The sequence below is a fragment of the Carassius carassius genome, chromosome 41 (genome assembly GCF_963082965.1).
Source record: "Carassius carassius chromosome 41, fCarCar2.1, whole genome shotgun sequence".
NCBI lineage: Eukaryota > Metazoa > Chordata > Actinopteri > Cypriniformes > Cyprinidae > Carassius > Carassius carassius.
Window position 1 is genome coordinate 13,749,039 of NC_081795.1, and position 17,236 is coordinate 13,766,274.

Sequence of the window (17,236 nt, forward strand, 5' to 3'; positions counted from 1 at the left end):
CCCCCTTAAATCTTGGATACCACTACAAACATTCATATCGGACTACTCTCGCAGTCTGCTATCGTTGAGTAGCAGACAAGAAGACCCATAATGGCTCGTGTTTTAGTTACGTGTTTATTAATTGTGTCATCAGCGCATGTGGTGAGTATTTCACACCTGTTGTGACACACTTATTGTAAGTAGGCTTTTGTAAGCCGCGTCTATGACAAGTGCTTGATCACCAGCGTTCTAATATTAGTCCTGTTTTATTCCCATAGGCGGAATCATCCGGAGTGTTTGAGTTGAAAGTGCACTCTTTCACAAGTGCAAACAGTGTATGTAAACGGTCCAGGGACTGCCAAATATTTTTCCGTGTTTGCCTGAATCACCCACAAGACATACTACCAGAGCCGCAGTGCCATTACGGCACTGGAAAGACAGGACTGTTCAACGCAGACTCCGTCTCCAGAAGTGCACATATCCGTTTGCCTTATAATTTCAAGTGGCCGGTGAGTAACACAAATACTACTCATTATCAGTTCGTATGTATGCACATATAATGCATGTAATATTAAACAGAGTGTTCTGGCATCACAGGCAATCGTCTCGTTGATAATCGAAGCATGGAACGCAGAGTCCTCTGACCAGTCAACAAGTATGCTTCATACTGTTGCTTCACCTTCGTAGTTTAAGTAGTGTACACAACTTGTATTTGTTACCTCTAGATCAATATGTTAACTAATGTTTTATTTAATCCAGAAAACATCAACAACATGATCAGCCGTTTGACCACCAAAAGAAGACTCGCCATCAGCGAGGACTGGTCCCAGGACGTGCATGTCGCAGAGCAAAGCCAGCTGCGCTTTTCTTATCGTGTTGTGTGCGATGAATTCTACCATGGCGAGGAATGCTCGGTTTTCTGCCGCCCACGGAACGACGCATTCGGCCACTTCAACTGCGACCCCGATGGTAACAGAATTTGCCTGCCTGGATGGAAAGGCGACTATTGCGTGAAACGTAAGTGTATTTTTATGTTGTTGGCGCTTGCATAAAAGAACAATCGCGGGAAAATAAGTAAATAAATAACGCGGGCAAGTTCAAAGGCTCCTTGCGGTCACATAAAACTTTGCTTTTGTTTACTGTAATAATAAAAGCAAAAAGCACGATTTAACAAGGACGCGCTAAAACCTATGTTTCTTTTGTGTGCGTCCCAGCTGCTTAGTTTAGTAATTAAATACTTGATTTGCCTGAGCCTCCATAAGGGGGGTTGTTTTATGATGCCCATTCTAATGTCCCCCTTTCTCTCCCTCTCCTTTTTAAACAGCCATCTGCTTGTCTGGCTGTATCGAGGAGCACGCTTCTTGTGAGGCCCCTGGTGAGTGCAAATGCCGCCTCGGGTGGCAGGGCCCCCTCTGTGACGAGTGCCAGCGATACCCGGGGTGCCTGCATGGCACCTGCAACCAGCCCTTTCAGTGCACTTGCAAGGAAGGCTGGGGTGGTCTGTTCTGCAATGAGGATCTGAATTTTTGCACCAATCACAAGCCTTGCATGAACGACGCCACCTGTACCAACACCGGCCAGGGCAGCTACACCTGCATCTGCAAGCCTGGCTTCAGTGGCGAAAACTGCGAGTTTGAGACCAACGAGTGTGACAGCAACCCATGCAAGAACGGAGGCAGTTGCAATGTAAGCAACCAGTTGTGAAACTACAATCTACAGTCTTGTTCTTTCTTGTCCTTGGAGCAGGAATGTTAATGGCTTTTGCTTCTTCTCCTTAGGATCTGGTCAATGATTACACCTGCACGTGCCCTCAAGGATTCTATGGGAAAATCTGTGAGGTCAGCGATATGACCTGTGCCGACGGGCCCTGCTTCAATGGAGGGACCTGCACGGAGAAGGGATCTTCTGGCTACTCCTGCCTCTGCCTTCCTGGTTACTTGGGCTCCAACTGTGAGAAGAAAATCGACCGATGCAGCAGCGACCCCTGTGCTAATGGTAAGCATATTTTCCCCTTATCTTTAGTCATAAATGCAAAACATTCCAGTGTCATCCCCACCAGCAACATGCTGAACCTTCAGTTTTGTTGTTTTGAGATGCATCCACTGTGCATGACATACTACTCATGCATGATAGAACAGACGCCAGTGAGGCTCTTACACTGATATGAATGGCGAGATAGAACTGTCATAAAGCAATAGGCTTGCTTTCCCATGGTTTATGATTACTAGCCCTGGTTTACACCCTTGCCATTATTAGCTGTGTTTCCACTGTCCACGGAGTGGTTATGTTCAAAGGTGGAGTTTATCCAAGTTAGGAGATGGTCAGCACCACTTCTCATTTCCGTGTTTTCATATCAAGCTACCAGCTAAAATCAGCATTTAAAACATTCACTTTTTTTTTAAACCATTTTAAAATGAACCTTCAGACATCAGTGAGTGTCTGGAATAACATACAGTTGAGATCCAATGGGAATTCTGTTCATTGTGTGAGGCAGAAATGTAATAAATGCGATGCTAAAGGCTATGTATGCTAACCTTCGGCATAATAATAAATACACATTATTCTTATGGAAATGCCAAAGACCGCTGAAAGAACTTAGACAAATCATATATGATTAATTATGTATTTATTTGGTTTCTTGTTCCGTCTTTGTCCTGTGTATTTGTTGATATCGGACTTCTGCATCTGCTTGTGTAATACATTTTATATCCGTTTAATAACTTAATAACTCACAATTGCTCTTGAGCTCCCTCTGTTGCTTTTGCTGGATGGATAACAGTGTAGTGAGGCAGGACAGTGCCCAAACATCTTCACATTATATAATTTCATGGAGAATTAATATAAAGTCTCAACTTCTCAACTTTCTAAAGTTGAAACCTGGCTTTATCAATGTTTTTCTAATGTGTTATACGTGTATGCCTTTAGACTTAAATGGACTGAGTTGTTTTTTACATTTATGTGATTACAAATAAACGAAGCAGCCACAACTGAACAAGTAGGCCTATGTGTTTTCTCTTTTTATGTGGAATAATTATACATATTAGTTGGATTTAGCATCACTGTTGTTCACGTCTGACACAACTTAATAAATAACTGTCACTGTAACTTTTTTTTCCATAAATCATTGGTAAAATATAGATGCTGGAGTTCGTTTTGAGATAGTTTTCATAAATTTTCCTTTCGCTGGTGAAATGGTGATGTTGTGTGACGTTTGCTTCAGAGAGGTGTGTTTTTAGAGTAGCGCTGGCCCAACAGTTGAAACGCAGCATGATTTTGGGCTCGCGGCTCATTGTAAGCCCTGGCTCGCCCTGGCCCAACAGCGCAAAAGTGGCTATTCAGTTCAAGTTCCCTCATTATTAGGCTAATGCTTTAATATGGTTCCCTTGTGTTTTTTTTTTTTTAAAGGTGGCCAGTGTCATGATACGGGAAACAGACTGATATGCCGATGCCGCCCCGGCTTCTCAGGCTTGCGTTGCGAAATCAACATTGACGACTGCGCAAACAACCCTTGCCAAAATGCTGGCACCTGCGTGGATGGAATCAACGGCTATACCTGCACATGCACGCTTGGTTTCTCAGGGAAAAACTGTGCTGTGCGCTCTGACGACTGCAGCCTCATGCCTTGCGAGAATGGAGGGACCTGCTACACCCATTTATCTGGGCCCTTCTGCCAGTGTCCACCAGGCTTCATGGGCACACTTTGCGAGGATAAAGACAAGCCTGCCGTGGCCAGCTCTCCACTTCCAGCAGCCTTGGTGGTCTCATTCATTCTAGGCCTCATCACTCTTACCCTAGTGGTCTCTGCCGCCGTTGTGATCCTGAGACAGATGCGACGAGGCCAAAAAATGATCTCCACCACCGTGTGCAATGACTTGGAGTCCATCAACAACAGAGTCCCTTTGACCCCGGCTTCAACTTTAGGCCGTGAAAAGGAGGCCTTGCTCATTCCTGGTGGTCCGCCATTTAAGGTGTCCAATAAAGATGTGGCTCTCAGATCCACAACCGTAGACAGTCATTGCAATGAAAAATCGAATTACAAGCAGAAGATGGTGGACTACAATATGAGCATTGATGAAAAACCCACAAACAGCAAACTAGACATGTACGTTCCTCTTCATGTCTTGTTTTATTTTGGCATTTATTTTACTGACATCAATGTGCAAAACTAACACTGATGTGTTTTCTTCATTTCAGGAAAAACTCTGAATCTACATTGCTGGTTCCACCACTGAACTATCCAAAAGAGGGAGTTTATCACCCTGTGTACATCATTCCTGATCACATAGAGCAATGTGTATTTGCTACTGAGGTAAGCATCTTCAGACATTGTTTTAAGTTCCTTCATTATTTATCATGATTTCAGTGTGATGCTTTTATAGAACACGTGTTAATGGTTTTTCTTTTCTGTTCTTTCTCAGGTTTAACAGTATTCTTCAATCTGGAGCACCTCAATCACCAGTGGGCCTGACCCGAAAATGTTTACAGTCTTAAAGGACAAAAGGAAGGCGTTAAGAGAGCATATATTATATCTACATTATATTATATTATTTATTTATTCATGCTGCTGAGTAAAAGGACTACTTCTTGTTATGGACAATGATTCTGCGACGACAAAGCAATAGACTTGAAGACTTGAGGAACAACTTGCATTATTTGCACAATATCTTTTCCTTTTTTTTTTTTTTTAAATGACCCGAATACAATTTATATATATATTTCATTATATTTAAAATGTACATAAAGACCAAGAACTCTCTGGAAGAGCTGGGCAGAATCAAGGATTTGTTCATCACAGAAGCTTTGAAAAGGAAGAAAACAGGCATCCTGAAGTTCATCTCACTCTGTGAATCACATGAAGCCCAATCAATGAGCTTTATGAGTTGAGGAGGTGCAACAGAAGGATCTGGAACTGTGACCATGGAGTATTTAACATTTTTTTTGGATATGGTTCGAAATGCTATTTATAGACGGATCTGTGATGAGAAGCAATCAAAGTTATTGAGATAAGCTGTTTTGGCTGTGAAAAATGTCTTCAGAATCTGCAGTTAAATATGACTGTGATTTTTCTTAGTGCCTACAATGGATTTGACTATCAGTGACGTGGACTCAAACCAAACTCAATCTTAATCAAGTGCCTCATCTTTTAATGTGTTATTGCTCAACGAAAAAAGGTACTCCTTAGAAACACTGAAAAAAAAAACCTTGTATTTTTTCCGACAGAAAATGTTTGGGTTGACTTTGATACAAATCGTTTGACCAACAGTGCATGATGGATGCTGTTGCATACAGCTTTCATCCTGTCAACATTCACTTCTGCTAAGCTATTTCTGACATTCCCAAGGCTCAAAAGTACCAGTTGGTTCAAACTGAAAGCCTCATCATTGTCAAGATTTCCTGGTTTCGAGAATCTCTGCATTAGGGTTTTTCTTTATTTTCATTCCTTTCCTTTTTTTTCTTCGTACATGGCATTTGTTTGTTTCTTTAATTTTTAAAACCATTTATACCAAATAGATACTTTTATATTTTATACAGCCTTTCTTAATTTAATAATGCAATATTGTACAAAATTTTGAGATATTCCTGCTATTTAATTGGATTGTAAATCATTTGTATTTATGAAAGATAAATGTATATATGTTTATGTATTGTTCATTTTGTCACAAATCCAAAAATATATATTTTTTCATACAATAAATCCTGAAATAATTTACTTTGTATCATGACTTATTTTCTTTCAAGACTGCTGAGATAATACTAAGATGGATATATTCAGTTTTTAATTTTAAACAACTACCTATAGTATGAATGCAACATACTAAACAACTACAGTAACACCATTTATGAATCAATGTTTGATTACTATTAGAAAAATAAATTATCTAGACAACTGTAGTGAGCCATTATTTAGTAAAATTCATAAGAAAGCCTTCCAGTATGCCCCTTACTAATCCACTATTAAGTAATTACTGTGAGTTTTTGTTGTTGTATGACTAGTTTGGTTCTGAGATATACTTAGTATATCTGATCAAAACAGTGCAGATGAAGCCAGAGAAAACTGTGAAGGGTTATTAATGGTCCTCAGACAGGATCACCTGCCATTCACCCCAACTCTTCCTCTTCCATTCAAAGAGAGAAGCTGAGACTTGAAAAGGGGGAGGGAGGCCTCAGCCGCTCATGTGTGCTCGTTTTCTAGAACAGGAAAGATCATGAGCATTTATGTAACTTTTCTGTTAACGTAACATTCTATTTTTGAACTAAAAACATACTTCTATTCAGCAAAGACACATTAAATGTATCAAAAGCAACTGCAAAGACATTTATAATGTTATTGAAAATTATATTTCAAATTAATGAAGTTATTTTGAATGTACTTGTTGGAAAAAATATATATATATATAAAAACTTGTGTTTACAATAAGTCTGCTTGATTTTAAAACTGATAGGAAAGTCTCCATCTGAAAGTTTACACTCCTTTCATACTCTTCATTCTCTCTCTCTCTCTCTCTCTCTCTCTCTCTCTTCTCATCGGTCTTGTTTTCTCTTTGCGGGAGTCTTAAGATCTTTTTTCTGTACCTCTGGCTGAGCTAACTGGTCAGAGTGACATTAGTCGCAGCAGGAGCAAAATATGTTTGCAAGCTTTAGAGGTTCCTGTGTGAGGTCATGGATGGGGAAGAGTCAGTTTATTTGGCTTATTTCAAATTGAAAGAGAAAGAAAAGAAAAGGCGATTCGATTTCAGACAGCGATAAGGACCTTTGGACTGAACATCAGTCAATGTTTAATGTTTAATGTTGTCAATGTTTAACTTTTAAACTGGTCGCTTTCATACTTTGTATGGTCAGGGAGTGTGTCAGTGCATTAACCCACATCATGATAATTCTTTTTTGTGATAGTGATAAGGCTGCATGTTTAACTGCTTTAGCATTCTTATGCCATGATGTACCAGAAGTGTCCAACTTTGGTCACTTAGAACATGTTGCATACATATGAGCTTTTTTGGAGAGCAGCAGTATGTTTGAACTGGCTATATGGCAGAGTGGCCATTAACCTGCTAGTCTTGTGTAGACAGACCTTCAGACTGACGGCTGGAAGTCTGGAATCCATGGCAGCTTTCTTTGGCCAAGGCCTGCCCATGAGGCCATTTGACTGACATGTCAAATAACCAATCACAGTTTGTTACATTCAGTGGCCCGTTTTGGGGTGTGGAAATGTCGCCACAATAGCAGACTGGTGTGGAAAACTCTCAGACGTATTTTAAGGAATCTGTTCCGCGAAGTTTAAAATTTGTACATACTTTTGAGAATCCAGCATTTAGTTGATCCTGTGATTTGTGTTTTTGATCCTGATAGTTGTCACAGTTGTAAACATGACGGCTTTCTTCTTTCGTGAGGGTGTTTGGCAGCATGGCATCTTTGTTTCCAGGTGGAACGTTAAAGAACGTGAAACATGTCTCGTGGAAATCCTGTAGAATTCAACCAATCCGATGACGACTTGGACACTCCTGAAGTGTCTCCACTTTTGTCTGCAGTGTGCATCAGTCGTTCAGCCAACGGTCGTGATGTCTGAGGCTAAGACTGCTAACCCGCTAACAAGAGACTATGCACTAAAAAGGCATGTTAAGCCTGGTTCACACGGCAGGATAATTAGTCCGATTTTAGCCCCGACTGACACCTTCCGACAATCTTAAGGATGCTCCGATTATCGTAAAATAATCTGATCAGATATTCCTGCCGTGTGTGGTGTGTTAAGACTGCTCTCCTCTGCTTGGAAGGACGTCGGGACTGCTCCGATCTGAAATCGGGGATATCCAACATGTTGGATTTATTTGGCTCGATTTCTTCTTGTGTGTGGTGTCCCCCGAGGACAAACGATCACGCTGCCTGTGGACTGTGGCGTGTAGCCAGTCAGAAAGCGTGGTGACGAGGCAGCGAGGAAGTACCAGGAAACAAAATCAAAACAGCGGGCGGCATGGCGCACCAGAAAGTCCGGTGGATGTCGGAGATGGAGGACTATGTCTCCACTTCTTTGACCATCGCCTTTTCTTGTTTTTCTTATGTTTTTTTTTCGGTTACAAACAAAGCACAAACTATGGCCACTGCATCCTCTTCGTCCGCCATGATTGTTTACTCTGAAGTCACGTTTGATCTCGAGGGATTTTGCGAGATTTCCCGTCTGACCTGGGAATGCTCGGGAGTCAAATCGGTTCGTGTGTGATGTGTTGATTTTGCCGTGTGGCTGCACACCACACACTGTACGACCAAAACTGTTAGACCCGTGATGTTTTATCGCCGTGTGTGGGGTCTCTCAGGTTTGGAAAATCGGCCGACAATTTTAAAATCGTCCCGTGTGAACCAGGCTTTAGTGCATGATAAGAGAAAGTAAGTTTGTAGTATAAAGGCCAGTTCATAACCAAGAATGATAACTATTTTAGCATTCACATGAGAACACAAAAATGCTAATTTTATTAAAGAAAAAAAAAAATTATACACTGGATAACATGGTGTACACCACATGTACACAATTTGGGGCTAAGCTCTTGTTACTTCAATCACTACTACAAGCCAGTAGATATGACCTGGCATTTACTATATTTTAAGTGCTCACTGTATGTGCATTCATCAATATATGTGAATAAAAGCCTAAATTAAATCTGTTCATAAAGTAATCATGTCTCTTCAGAAGAATGACATTTCCAAGTTCCAGTTCCAATTAAAAACAGTTCAAAAGAACATGATGTCATACTGCTTAATTATAATATTTACAACTGTAAACACTTCCTTATTAAGACTTATGCTAAAAGAACACCAGCTTCCAGTCATTGCCTGCAGTGAAGCAATATAATAATCCACTGTAATCACTGTAAAACATAAAAAGGAAAGGAGGGCAGAAGCAACAACTAAAGGCTAGAACTAAGCAGTAAAAGGGAGAATCAAGACACACCTGTCATCACTACATCACTGTTGATTTCACCCTTCTTCCTTCTTTTCATGACCCTGAGAACCCCGTCTGGGGTCTTTCCTTTGAAACAGAGAGAGGAAACCAACAATTCACGCACATGCTCTGAAAAGACAGTTGCAAATCCTGGTGAAACACATTCTCTTTTATTTCTTGATGGACAGTGACAAAGATTTACACATGGTGACAACATGGATATTGTACATAAGCCTGTTTGTTTGAGCATCCTGGCCAGCAGAACATAGCAAAACTGGCTCAACCAACATTGTGAGTTTGGGGGTGGGGTTATCTGTCTGTCTGGCCAATGAGAGATGAGGGGACTGTTTCAGAAACTTGTTTGGAAGCAATCATTATTTTAGCAATTCTGTTTGGTGTTGCTAGAAAGTAAACACTTTTAAGATTAATCAAATTTTGAAGCATTATTACAATGTTGATATTATGGGTGTGACTTTAAAAAAGTCAATTTGATACTTCAGTACTTAAATAATGCTATAGCCTATTGTAATATGTTTGTTTGTGTGTGTGTGAGCCCTCTAAGGAGTAATTGTAAACAATTTTATCAATTGAATCAATTGAATTTTTTGAAAGCTTTGTATGAATTAATGAATTTATGACTTATGTGTATTTGTATGTGTATAGACCCATTACCAAACACAAACAAGTTGTGGTAAGAATGACACTCCACCTGCTCCTCCACTCACAAGTCTGATAAATATCAGCTACACCCTGATCTAACCGCCTTCTTTCATTTTACTGTAAACCCTTGGGTCTTCGGTTACAAAAAAGATATGCATGATTAGAACTTTAAGGAAACTGTTTATGCAGAGTGCATTGGTATGTTTTTGTATATGTATAAGAGTATTGGCAGAGTGAGAGGTCGGGATAATGGGGGGAATATATTAGGAGAAGTTTGTCTATCTAGGATTAAAGTTTGCCCACAGATCCTTCCATCTTAACTTCCTGTTTACTGAGTATTTATAGGTCTTGACATGGGAAGGGAAGTGGACCTTATTCTGCCACACTCATCACTCCAAGGCCCCTATTCTTTCCTTTGGCGCGAGGAGGAAAAGGTGCATCTTCCTGACCACACATCCTCAAACACACACATGGTGGTTTCATTTGGTTTGGAAAAAGGTTCATACAATTTCAAGAAACGTCTTAATTCAGGTACACGAAAATGTCATGTGGTCTAACCATCAAGTTATAAGGATATATGTAACATAAATTGTAACATTGTACTTACACCCTGAATAATTTTAATTATATTTTTTCAAGGTATTAAAAAAAAAAACAAATACAATGAAATATTAATCACATAATATTTTCGGGGAGTTGCACCACATGACATTTTACAGCCTGAACTGACTTTTCCTTGTCATGAAAATCTCAAATGATCCAATATTTTAAAAGACTTATTAAAAAAAAAAAATTTAAAAAAATAATAAATTCCCTGCACACTATCCACACTTGCAAATGTTTATAAATGTATGCACTAACAACATTTCAGTCCTTCATCAGGCACAGTTGTGAGTGGAATAAATGTATAAACATTTGCAAGTGCGGATAGTGTGCAGGATTTGTTCTTTTTTGGAAATTTTTTTTTTTGGTTTCCTATGCAACTGTCTATTACCTACAGTTATGCGTAGTGCCATTTTTGATTAAGGGACTCAATAAAGAAATAAAATTATTAGGAAATTAATATGGTTCTCTTTTTAAAACAATATAATCTTTTGAAAATCTACACGATCACAGAAGATATCACATAATTTTGTATCCTTTATAATACATCCTTTTCATCTTTTATAAATAAATAAATAAATAATTAATTAAATCCTTTAATTATATAAGTTTGAGATCAGTAATATTTTCATTAATACTTTTTTCATCAAGAATGCATTAAACTGATCAAAAGAGACAAAGACATTTATACTGTGGCAAGATCTCTATTCCAAATAAGTGTTGTTCTTTTAAACTTTCTATTAACCAAAGGATAGCTAATAAAGGATAATAGAATAGAAAACATTTACTTTAAAGTGTAATCTTTTTTTATATATTATGGTTTCTATTGTATTTTTTAATAAAAAAAAATTAAAAAATTAAAAATAAAAACAAAAAACAAATGCAGACTTGCTGAATTTAAGTAACTCCTTTTTTAAAAACATTACTAAATCTTTCTGACCCCAAATATTTGAACAGTAGATATTTAATGAAGTAATTTATACGGCTAAAGTGCACTACTTTGTCATGTTGGTGGTGTGGATGTAGTGTTGTCTGCAATGAGACATGGTGAGGTCAGGGTTTGACACCACCCTCCACGGTTCAGCTGCTGGGACTCTGAACGCCAAAGGTCAGAACAAATAGGAAGTGGCCAACACAAATATAGGTCCCACTGACAGAGTGGACTTTTTGGAAGGGATGTGAAGGGGAGGAAAGGAAAGGGAGTGTGTTAGGGTCAACAAACCTAATTTTTTAAAAGAAAACAAGAGACCCTTCCTTCTCACTGTAATTAGTGCCACAATCTCGATGCACACTTACAGCACAGAAACACATCAAAACAAGTGCATGTCTCACATCAAACTTGAGGGAAAAAAAAACAAATGAACGATCACTGGATTTCCTGCTATTGTATCAGAGGGAAACAAGTGAGTCAAAGGTGCTTATGTGCACTTCTGATATGTATGAGGAATCAGATGTCAACCAAAACAAAATTGTACCCCACAGACTCATATCGAAAGAAAAACCTCTGAGACATTTTTTTCAATATAAATAGTCATGAGGGTGAGTAAACGATGACAGATCTTTCATTCTGTCATTCAGTTGTCTTCTGTCATTGTTGCCAAATTTGTTCCCATTTCCAGCAAAGAACAGATAGAAGGCTTCTTGTCTGCTTTGCAAGCCTGAGAAAAAGCAACCGCAATATAAACTCCCACACATAAATAAAATCCAGAACACTGGGAGGATACAGACCGAGAACACTATCCCCCCACACACCTCCCTTCCAGACCCAGTGCCAAGAGAGGTACTTTCGTTGGAGATGGAGGGGTTCGTTTTCTTTCAGTTTGTCCAACACTATGACAATGCCTCATTTATGCATGTTTTTATAGACTCAAATCAAATGAAATTATGACTTTAGCAATATTTAAGTTTGTGTCTGTATATGACAGGGTCAGTTATTCTGAACAGCTTTAATGGCATATTAGGGATCTTCTTACAAAGTTGAATGACCCTAAAGAAGTAGAAGATCTGGTAGAAGGTTTCTGGTTTGGTATTACTAAGTGTCAGAGAGAAATGGCTTACAGGAGTCATCTGCCGAACATAAAAAGTTGCAATGGTTCTGGCTGGAGAGTTTTAGGGGTGATCTGTGTGGTGGATAGGTTCTTGGGGGAGGCTGGTTGTATCTGGCAGGCTGCTCCCCTCTGACCCCGGGCAGTGTGGGAAAGAGAGTATAGGGAACTGGCGTGACCAGGGAAATTAACACAGATGACTCTAGCAGACCTGGACAAACACCTGCCCTCCTCCTCTCTTCACCACAAAGATTTGTGTTTTTGAGGTTTAACTTTGTGACATACAACAAAAGCTTGACATGTCACACATCTTTGGAAAGCTGAGATTCTTGTGATTTAAATTTGATTGTCTTTTTCAGACTGCCATCAAGGATTCATGCTTTGATCCCATTGTGTTTTCTGGCTAAAAGCTCCTAGCTACATTCATCTGCAGGCATCTGTTTAAAAAAATGTAGGCGGAATGTTTTTTTTTATGTTCAAAGTTCTGTTGCTCAATAGTAGTAAGACATACAGTGAGACTCTAAGATGACACCGCGGTTTGTTTCTAATCAGAAGAAACATCAGAGTGTCACCTTTTAAAAAAGACCAAAACCATACATATACTTCAAATAGTTCAAGAGCAGCATGCAATTTACTTTGGGTATGCCTTTCTTTTGGCATTTTAGGCAACTTTTAGGAGACAATTTTTTTCTGCGCCTTCTTGTGCTTTAATGAACAAATACATACAGAGGTATGTCAAAATACCCATCTTGGTGGGTAACTCTGTAGCTTTAACAATGATTTATATATATTTAATTTATATACTGGAGAACAGAAGTACAGGTCTACAGCCCCCCCTTTTTTTCCTTGCTATGCTATCAAAAGTAGAATCGTAAAATTTAACTGGTATCTAAAATTTTACATTTTACATCTCCCAGTTCTTTTGGGCAGCAGCTCAATATGTGCTCCAGTGAAACTCCTCTCTGGCAAATTGGGCACAATGGTGTATCAGTCAGGCCCCATCGGAAGAGATCGGAAGAGATCTGCGGGTTCTGACCTAAATGCCTGCCAAAGAGACCTTGCTGTCACTGGAGTCTCTGTACAGTAGTACCTCTCTTGATCGGGTTACCATAAACTCTTCCATCAGACTGCTGAAGGGCAGTTTTAGCTTGTTCTTCCTCTCGTACAAGGCAATATCATTGAGGCTTTGTGGTAGGCCTAACCACTTACGCAGGGAACAGCTGACTTTCCTCTTGAAGCATTCAACGGTGGTTATTGGCATGTCATAGACCAGCAGTGGCCAAAGCAGTCGGGGCAGGATGCCGTGCTGCTAGACCCAGGCTTTATATTTACCTGGCAGACCTGACTTGTCTACAGCCGTCAACCAGATTCCCAACTGATTAGTGGTTGTCTGGAGTGATGCGGTGTCCTTCAGGGTGCAGTCATTAATCTTGCCCAGACTCTTGACTGGCTTTTCTCCAACAGATGGTATCTGAATGTCTCAAAGTGAGAAGTGGAACTGGTCTGTAACCTTCCCTTTCTTTACCACGGGGACCTGGTCTTGGCTGGCTTAAATTCCATCCAGGCCCAGTTGATGAGATGCTCGAGCCCTTGGAGGATCCATCTGCACCCAGGAACCGATGTTGTTGTCACCGTCAAATCATCCATGAATGCTCTGATGGGGGGCTGCCGTATACCTGATTTGGTATGTGGACCTCTGCACTCCACCTCTGCTGACTTTACCAGCATATTCATCGCCAAGGCAAACAATATCATGGAAATAGTACATCCAGTGATAATGCCCTTCTCAAGCTGATGAAATGCAGATGTTTCCGCTCCAGATGTGACTCTCAGACTGAAAGACTTGTAATATTCCAGTATGAGGTTCTTGATCTTGTCTGGAACTTGATGAGAGTCAAGTGAGGTTTCTTCCAGCCTATGTGGGATTGACCCATAGGCATTAGCGAGATCAAGCCAGAGGACTGCCAGATGCCCTTTTCCTTCACGTGCCTCACGTAACAGCTGGGTAACAACTTCTGTATGCTCAATGAATCCTGGCATCTTTGGGACTCCGCCCTTCTGCAGAGGTGTTGATGTATGTGTTCCTCAGAAGGAACTCCATCAGGTCCATCAGATGACCTTGATTAGTTTCCATAACCTCTTCAAGAGTCTGGGGCACCTCTTATAGATGACGTACAGCACTCCACTCGGGTCTGGTTCTGAGCTGGTTCTAGCAGCTTTGACAACTTCTTCAACTTCCTTCAAAGTTGGCTCCATAGTGTTAAATTCCAAGGTGGGTTCCGGCGGGCTTATCAACATTTTGCATGGCCCGAGCTCTTTGTCTCTTGCGCTGTCACTGTAGGTGGTACTGAGGTATTTGTTAACATCTTCTTCAGTGCACGCAAGATGGACACTTCTTTTCTGCCCGAGGATCTTCTTCGTAAAACCAAACGGGTTAGAACTGAAGGCGCCATGTTTCCTGGCTCTCTCCTTGCCCCTCCTCCTATGCCACTCTGCTCGCTGGAGTGTGGTTAGTCTTTTCCTCAGGGTGTGGTGGAGTTCTGCCAGACCAGCCTTTTCCTCCTCCCTTGCCCTCTTAAACTGCGTCCGAGCAGTCTAAGCTCACTCTTTAGCTGGCTGATCTTCACTTTCTGTCAGTTTGGCTCTGCCAACCCTCTGGTCAGCTGTCGTTCCTTAATGCGAACCTTTCAGCTCCAATGCTGATGATCATTGTTGTCTGCAACTGCTGATCTGCATCCCCCATCGCAGTAGCTTCAAGGACTTGGTCCAGGTCTTCACTGAACTGGAGCCACTCTCTTTCTTGTTGGCAGCAGGCCACTTGACCCAGTGGTGTTCGGAATGCCTGACAATGGGTGGAGCTTGTGGGGCATGGAGGTTCTGGGCACTGCTTATGGGGCGTGGAGGTTCTGTAGAAAGAAAAAAGAAAATACGTCAAATGTTGGAAATCACTGTCATTAGCTGAATATCACTCCTCCCTGTATTCATTTTGACTGCGTGATCAGCAATATCTTGTACTTTATCTTCAAAACTGCTGAACAAGCTTAAATGGAATTCATTGTTACAGAGTAAGTTCTTAAAACTCAGATAGCTCCATCAACTTCACAATGGAGTCCAGTGTGGGAAAGGAGGCAGAGGAAGGAAATGGGTTTCAGTCTCACCCAGAGAGAGAGAGCTATGATAAGCATCTACCGAGGGGAGCAGGAAGCTTTTCCGTGGGGGAAACACGTTGAAGAACAGCTAGGACTGACCCCTGTGCTGGATCCCGAAACTGGGTATTCCAGTCTGACCAAACCCACTGACCAAAACGATACATGGAGTTCCAAAACGAAGGTTCAGGGGAAGCGAGTTCATCTTATTTGTCAATCAGACACATAACTTATCTCACAGAGTTGCGGTGTTAGCAATTTGATAGCCAAAAGTAGCTTGACAGCAGCTCAGCTGTAAAAATAAAATAAATACATTTGCTTTTCCAGTAACGAGCTACTTTCCATATAAGTACCAACGTAGCTACTGTAGTTAGCAGAGGGAATACTCAGTCAGCTCATTTAAAATACTAATTCTTTCACTTTCATATGAGTCACTGGGAATCTGATTTATTTTGCAGAATCATTTGTTTACATCAATTTGGGTCCTACTGATAAACATGGAGAAACATACATATTTTTGTAGCGATATACACAATCTTATTAAAATAACTTTACCAAATGGTATACTATTTAGGTAAATACTGATGTTAATTACAATTATGGTGTTTTCTTAGTCAAGTAGTTTCTAGTGATATTTAGTGTAAAAGCCTAAGCCATGTCTTATCCTCTAATGCAGACAGCAAGTCATGCAGACATAATACTATTTTCAATTAGCTTTTATTTTTAGATTTCCCGTTTTCATTTTAATTTGAGTTTATGTTTTAGTAAAGTTATTACTTTTGCCATTTTTATATTTTTTGTTTATATTTCTAATTAGCTTTATTTTATTTTAATTTCAGTTATAGTTGTAGTACTTAAACTTTAAGTTAGTTTCCAAGACTTTTTTAAGTGGACATTTTTTATTTAATATTTTTTATTTCATTTTCCAAGACTTTTTTATTTAATATTTGTTTAATTAAAAATATAACAATTATAGTCTATATTCTATTAATAATAAATAATCATTCTAATAGATTTAGTTACTGTTAACAGTAACAACACCTTTTCAAAATGGGCATGTAACTTAAACCAATGAACCTGCTTAATAAGCTCAACAAAACAAACAAAAGTGAGACGTGTTTGTATAGGTCTGTAAGTAAATGCATAGTAAACACTGCATAGAACATCATTCAAGTCTGTGAAAACAAAGGAAAGGATAAAAGTTGCTCATGAATTAAGGCTACATTTCCTCCAAGACGTTATTCAAGTCACTAAACTTGTTTTCCAGACAAGCTCCAACCAGTTGTAAGTACATTTCTAAAAATGTCTCTTTTTCTAGTCTCACTGAGTATGGGAAGGCCAACTTCAACAATCTTCAACAGTCTTTCTTAGATATTAAAGGGGTGACTGAAAGCCATTTTCTAACAATAAACACCACAATCCTTCAACAACATCTTGTTTTCATAGATTTTACATGGTATGCTTGTCACATGCAGACAGTTTCTGGACTGGTTTTATGGGTTAGAGCAGTGGTCTCAAACTCAATTCCTGGAGGGCCACAGCTCTGCAGAGTTTTGCTCCAACCAACTCCAAAATCACACCTGCTTGGAAGTTTCTAGTAATCCTGAAAACCTTGATTAGCTGGACCAGGTGTGTTTGGAGCTAGGAATTGAGTTTGAGACCAAGAGAGACAGCCGTGAGAAGTCTTGGAAATAGCTGTTTTCCCCATACCTTTCAGTTTTACTTCCTTCTTAGGGCAGATTTTTTGCTTAATAAAAATGGCATTTTCCTTTTATCCTATTATGCAATTTTCTATGTATTCCTATATACACTGCTGGTTATTCACAAGAATAAAAAAAAAAAAAAAAACTCAAAGTAAAGGCCAAATCTTAGTT

At 39.7% G+C, this 17,236-nt stretch overlaps 1 protein-coding gene across 2 annotated transcripts; it reads left to right on the forward strand.

Annotated features, from left to right (window-relative positions):
• LOC132122789 (delta-like protein C) lies at nt 1-5,405 on the forward strand. 2 transcript variants are annotated; one of them, XR_009426433.1, is made up of 10 exons: nt 1-141; nt 258-488; nt 577-634; nt 739-996; nt 1,304-1,665; nt 1,758-1,974; nt 3,385-4,081; nt 4,174-4,288; nt 4,398-5,150; nt 5,243-5,405. XR_009426433.1 is itself a non-coding variant. In XM_059533203.1 (9 exons), exons 1-9 carry the CDS (start codon nt 91-93, stop codon nt 4,401-4,403), a joined length of 1,995 nt encoding a protein of 664 aa, XP_059389186.1. In that variant the 5' UTR covers nt 1-90; the 3' UTR covers nt 4,404-5,405. The 2 variants fall into 2 exon arrangements, 1 of the variants encoding a protein (XP_059389186.1); XM_059533203.1 differs by having other exon boundaries at nt 4,398-5,405.
• The last annotated feature ends 11,831 nt before the right edge of the window (nt 5,406-17,236 follow it).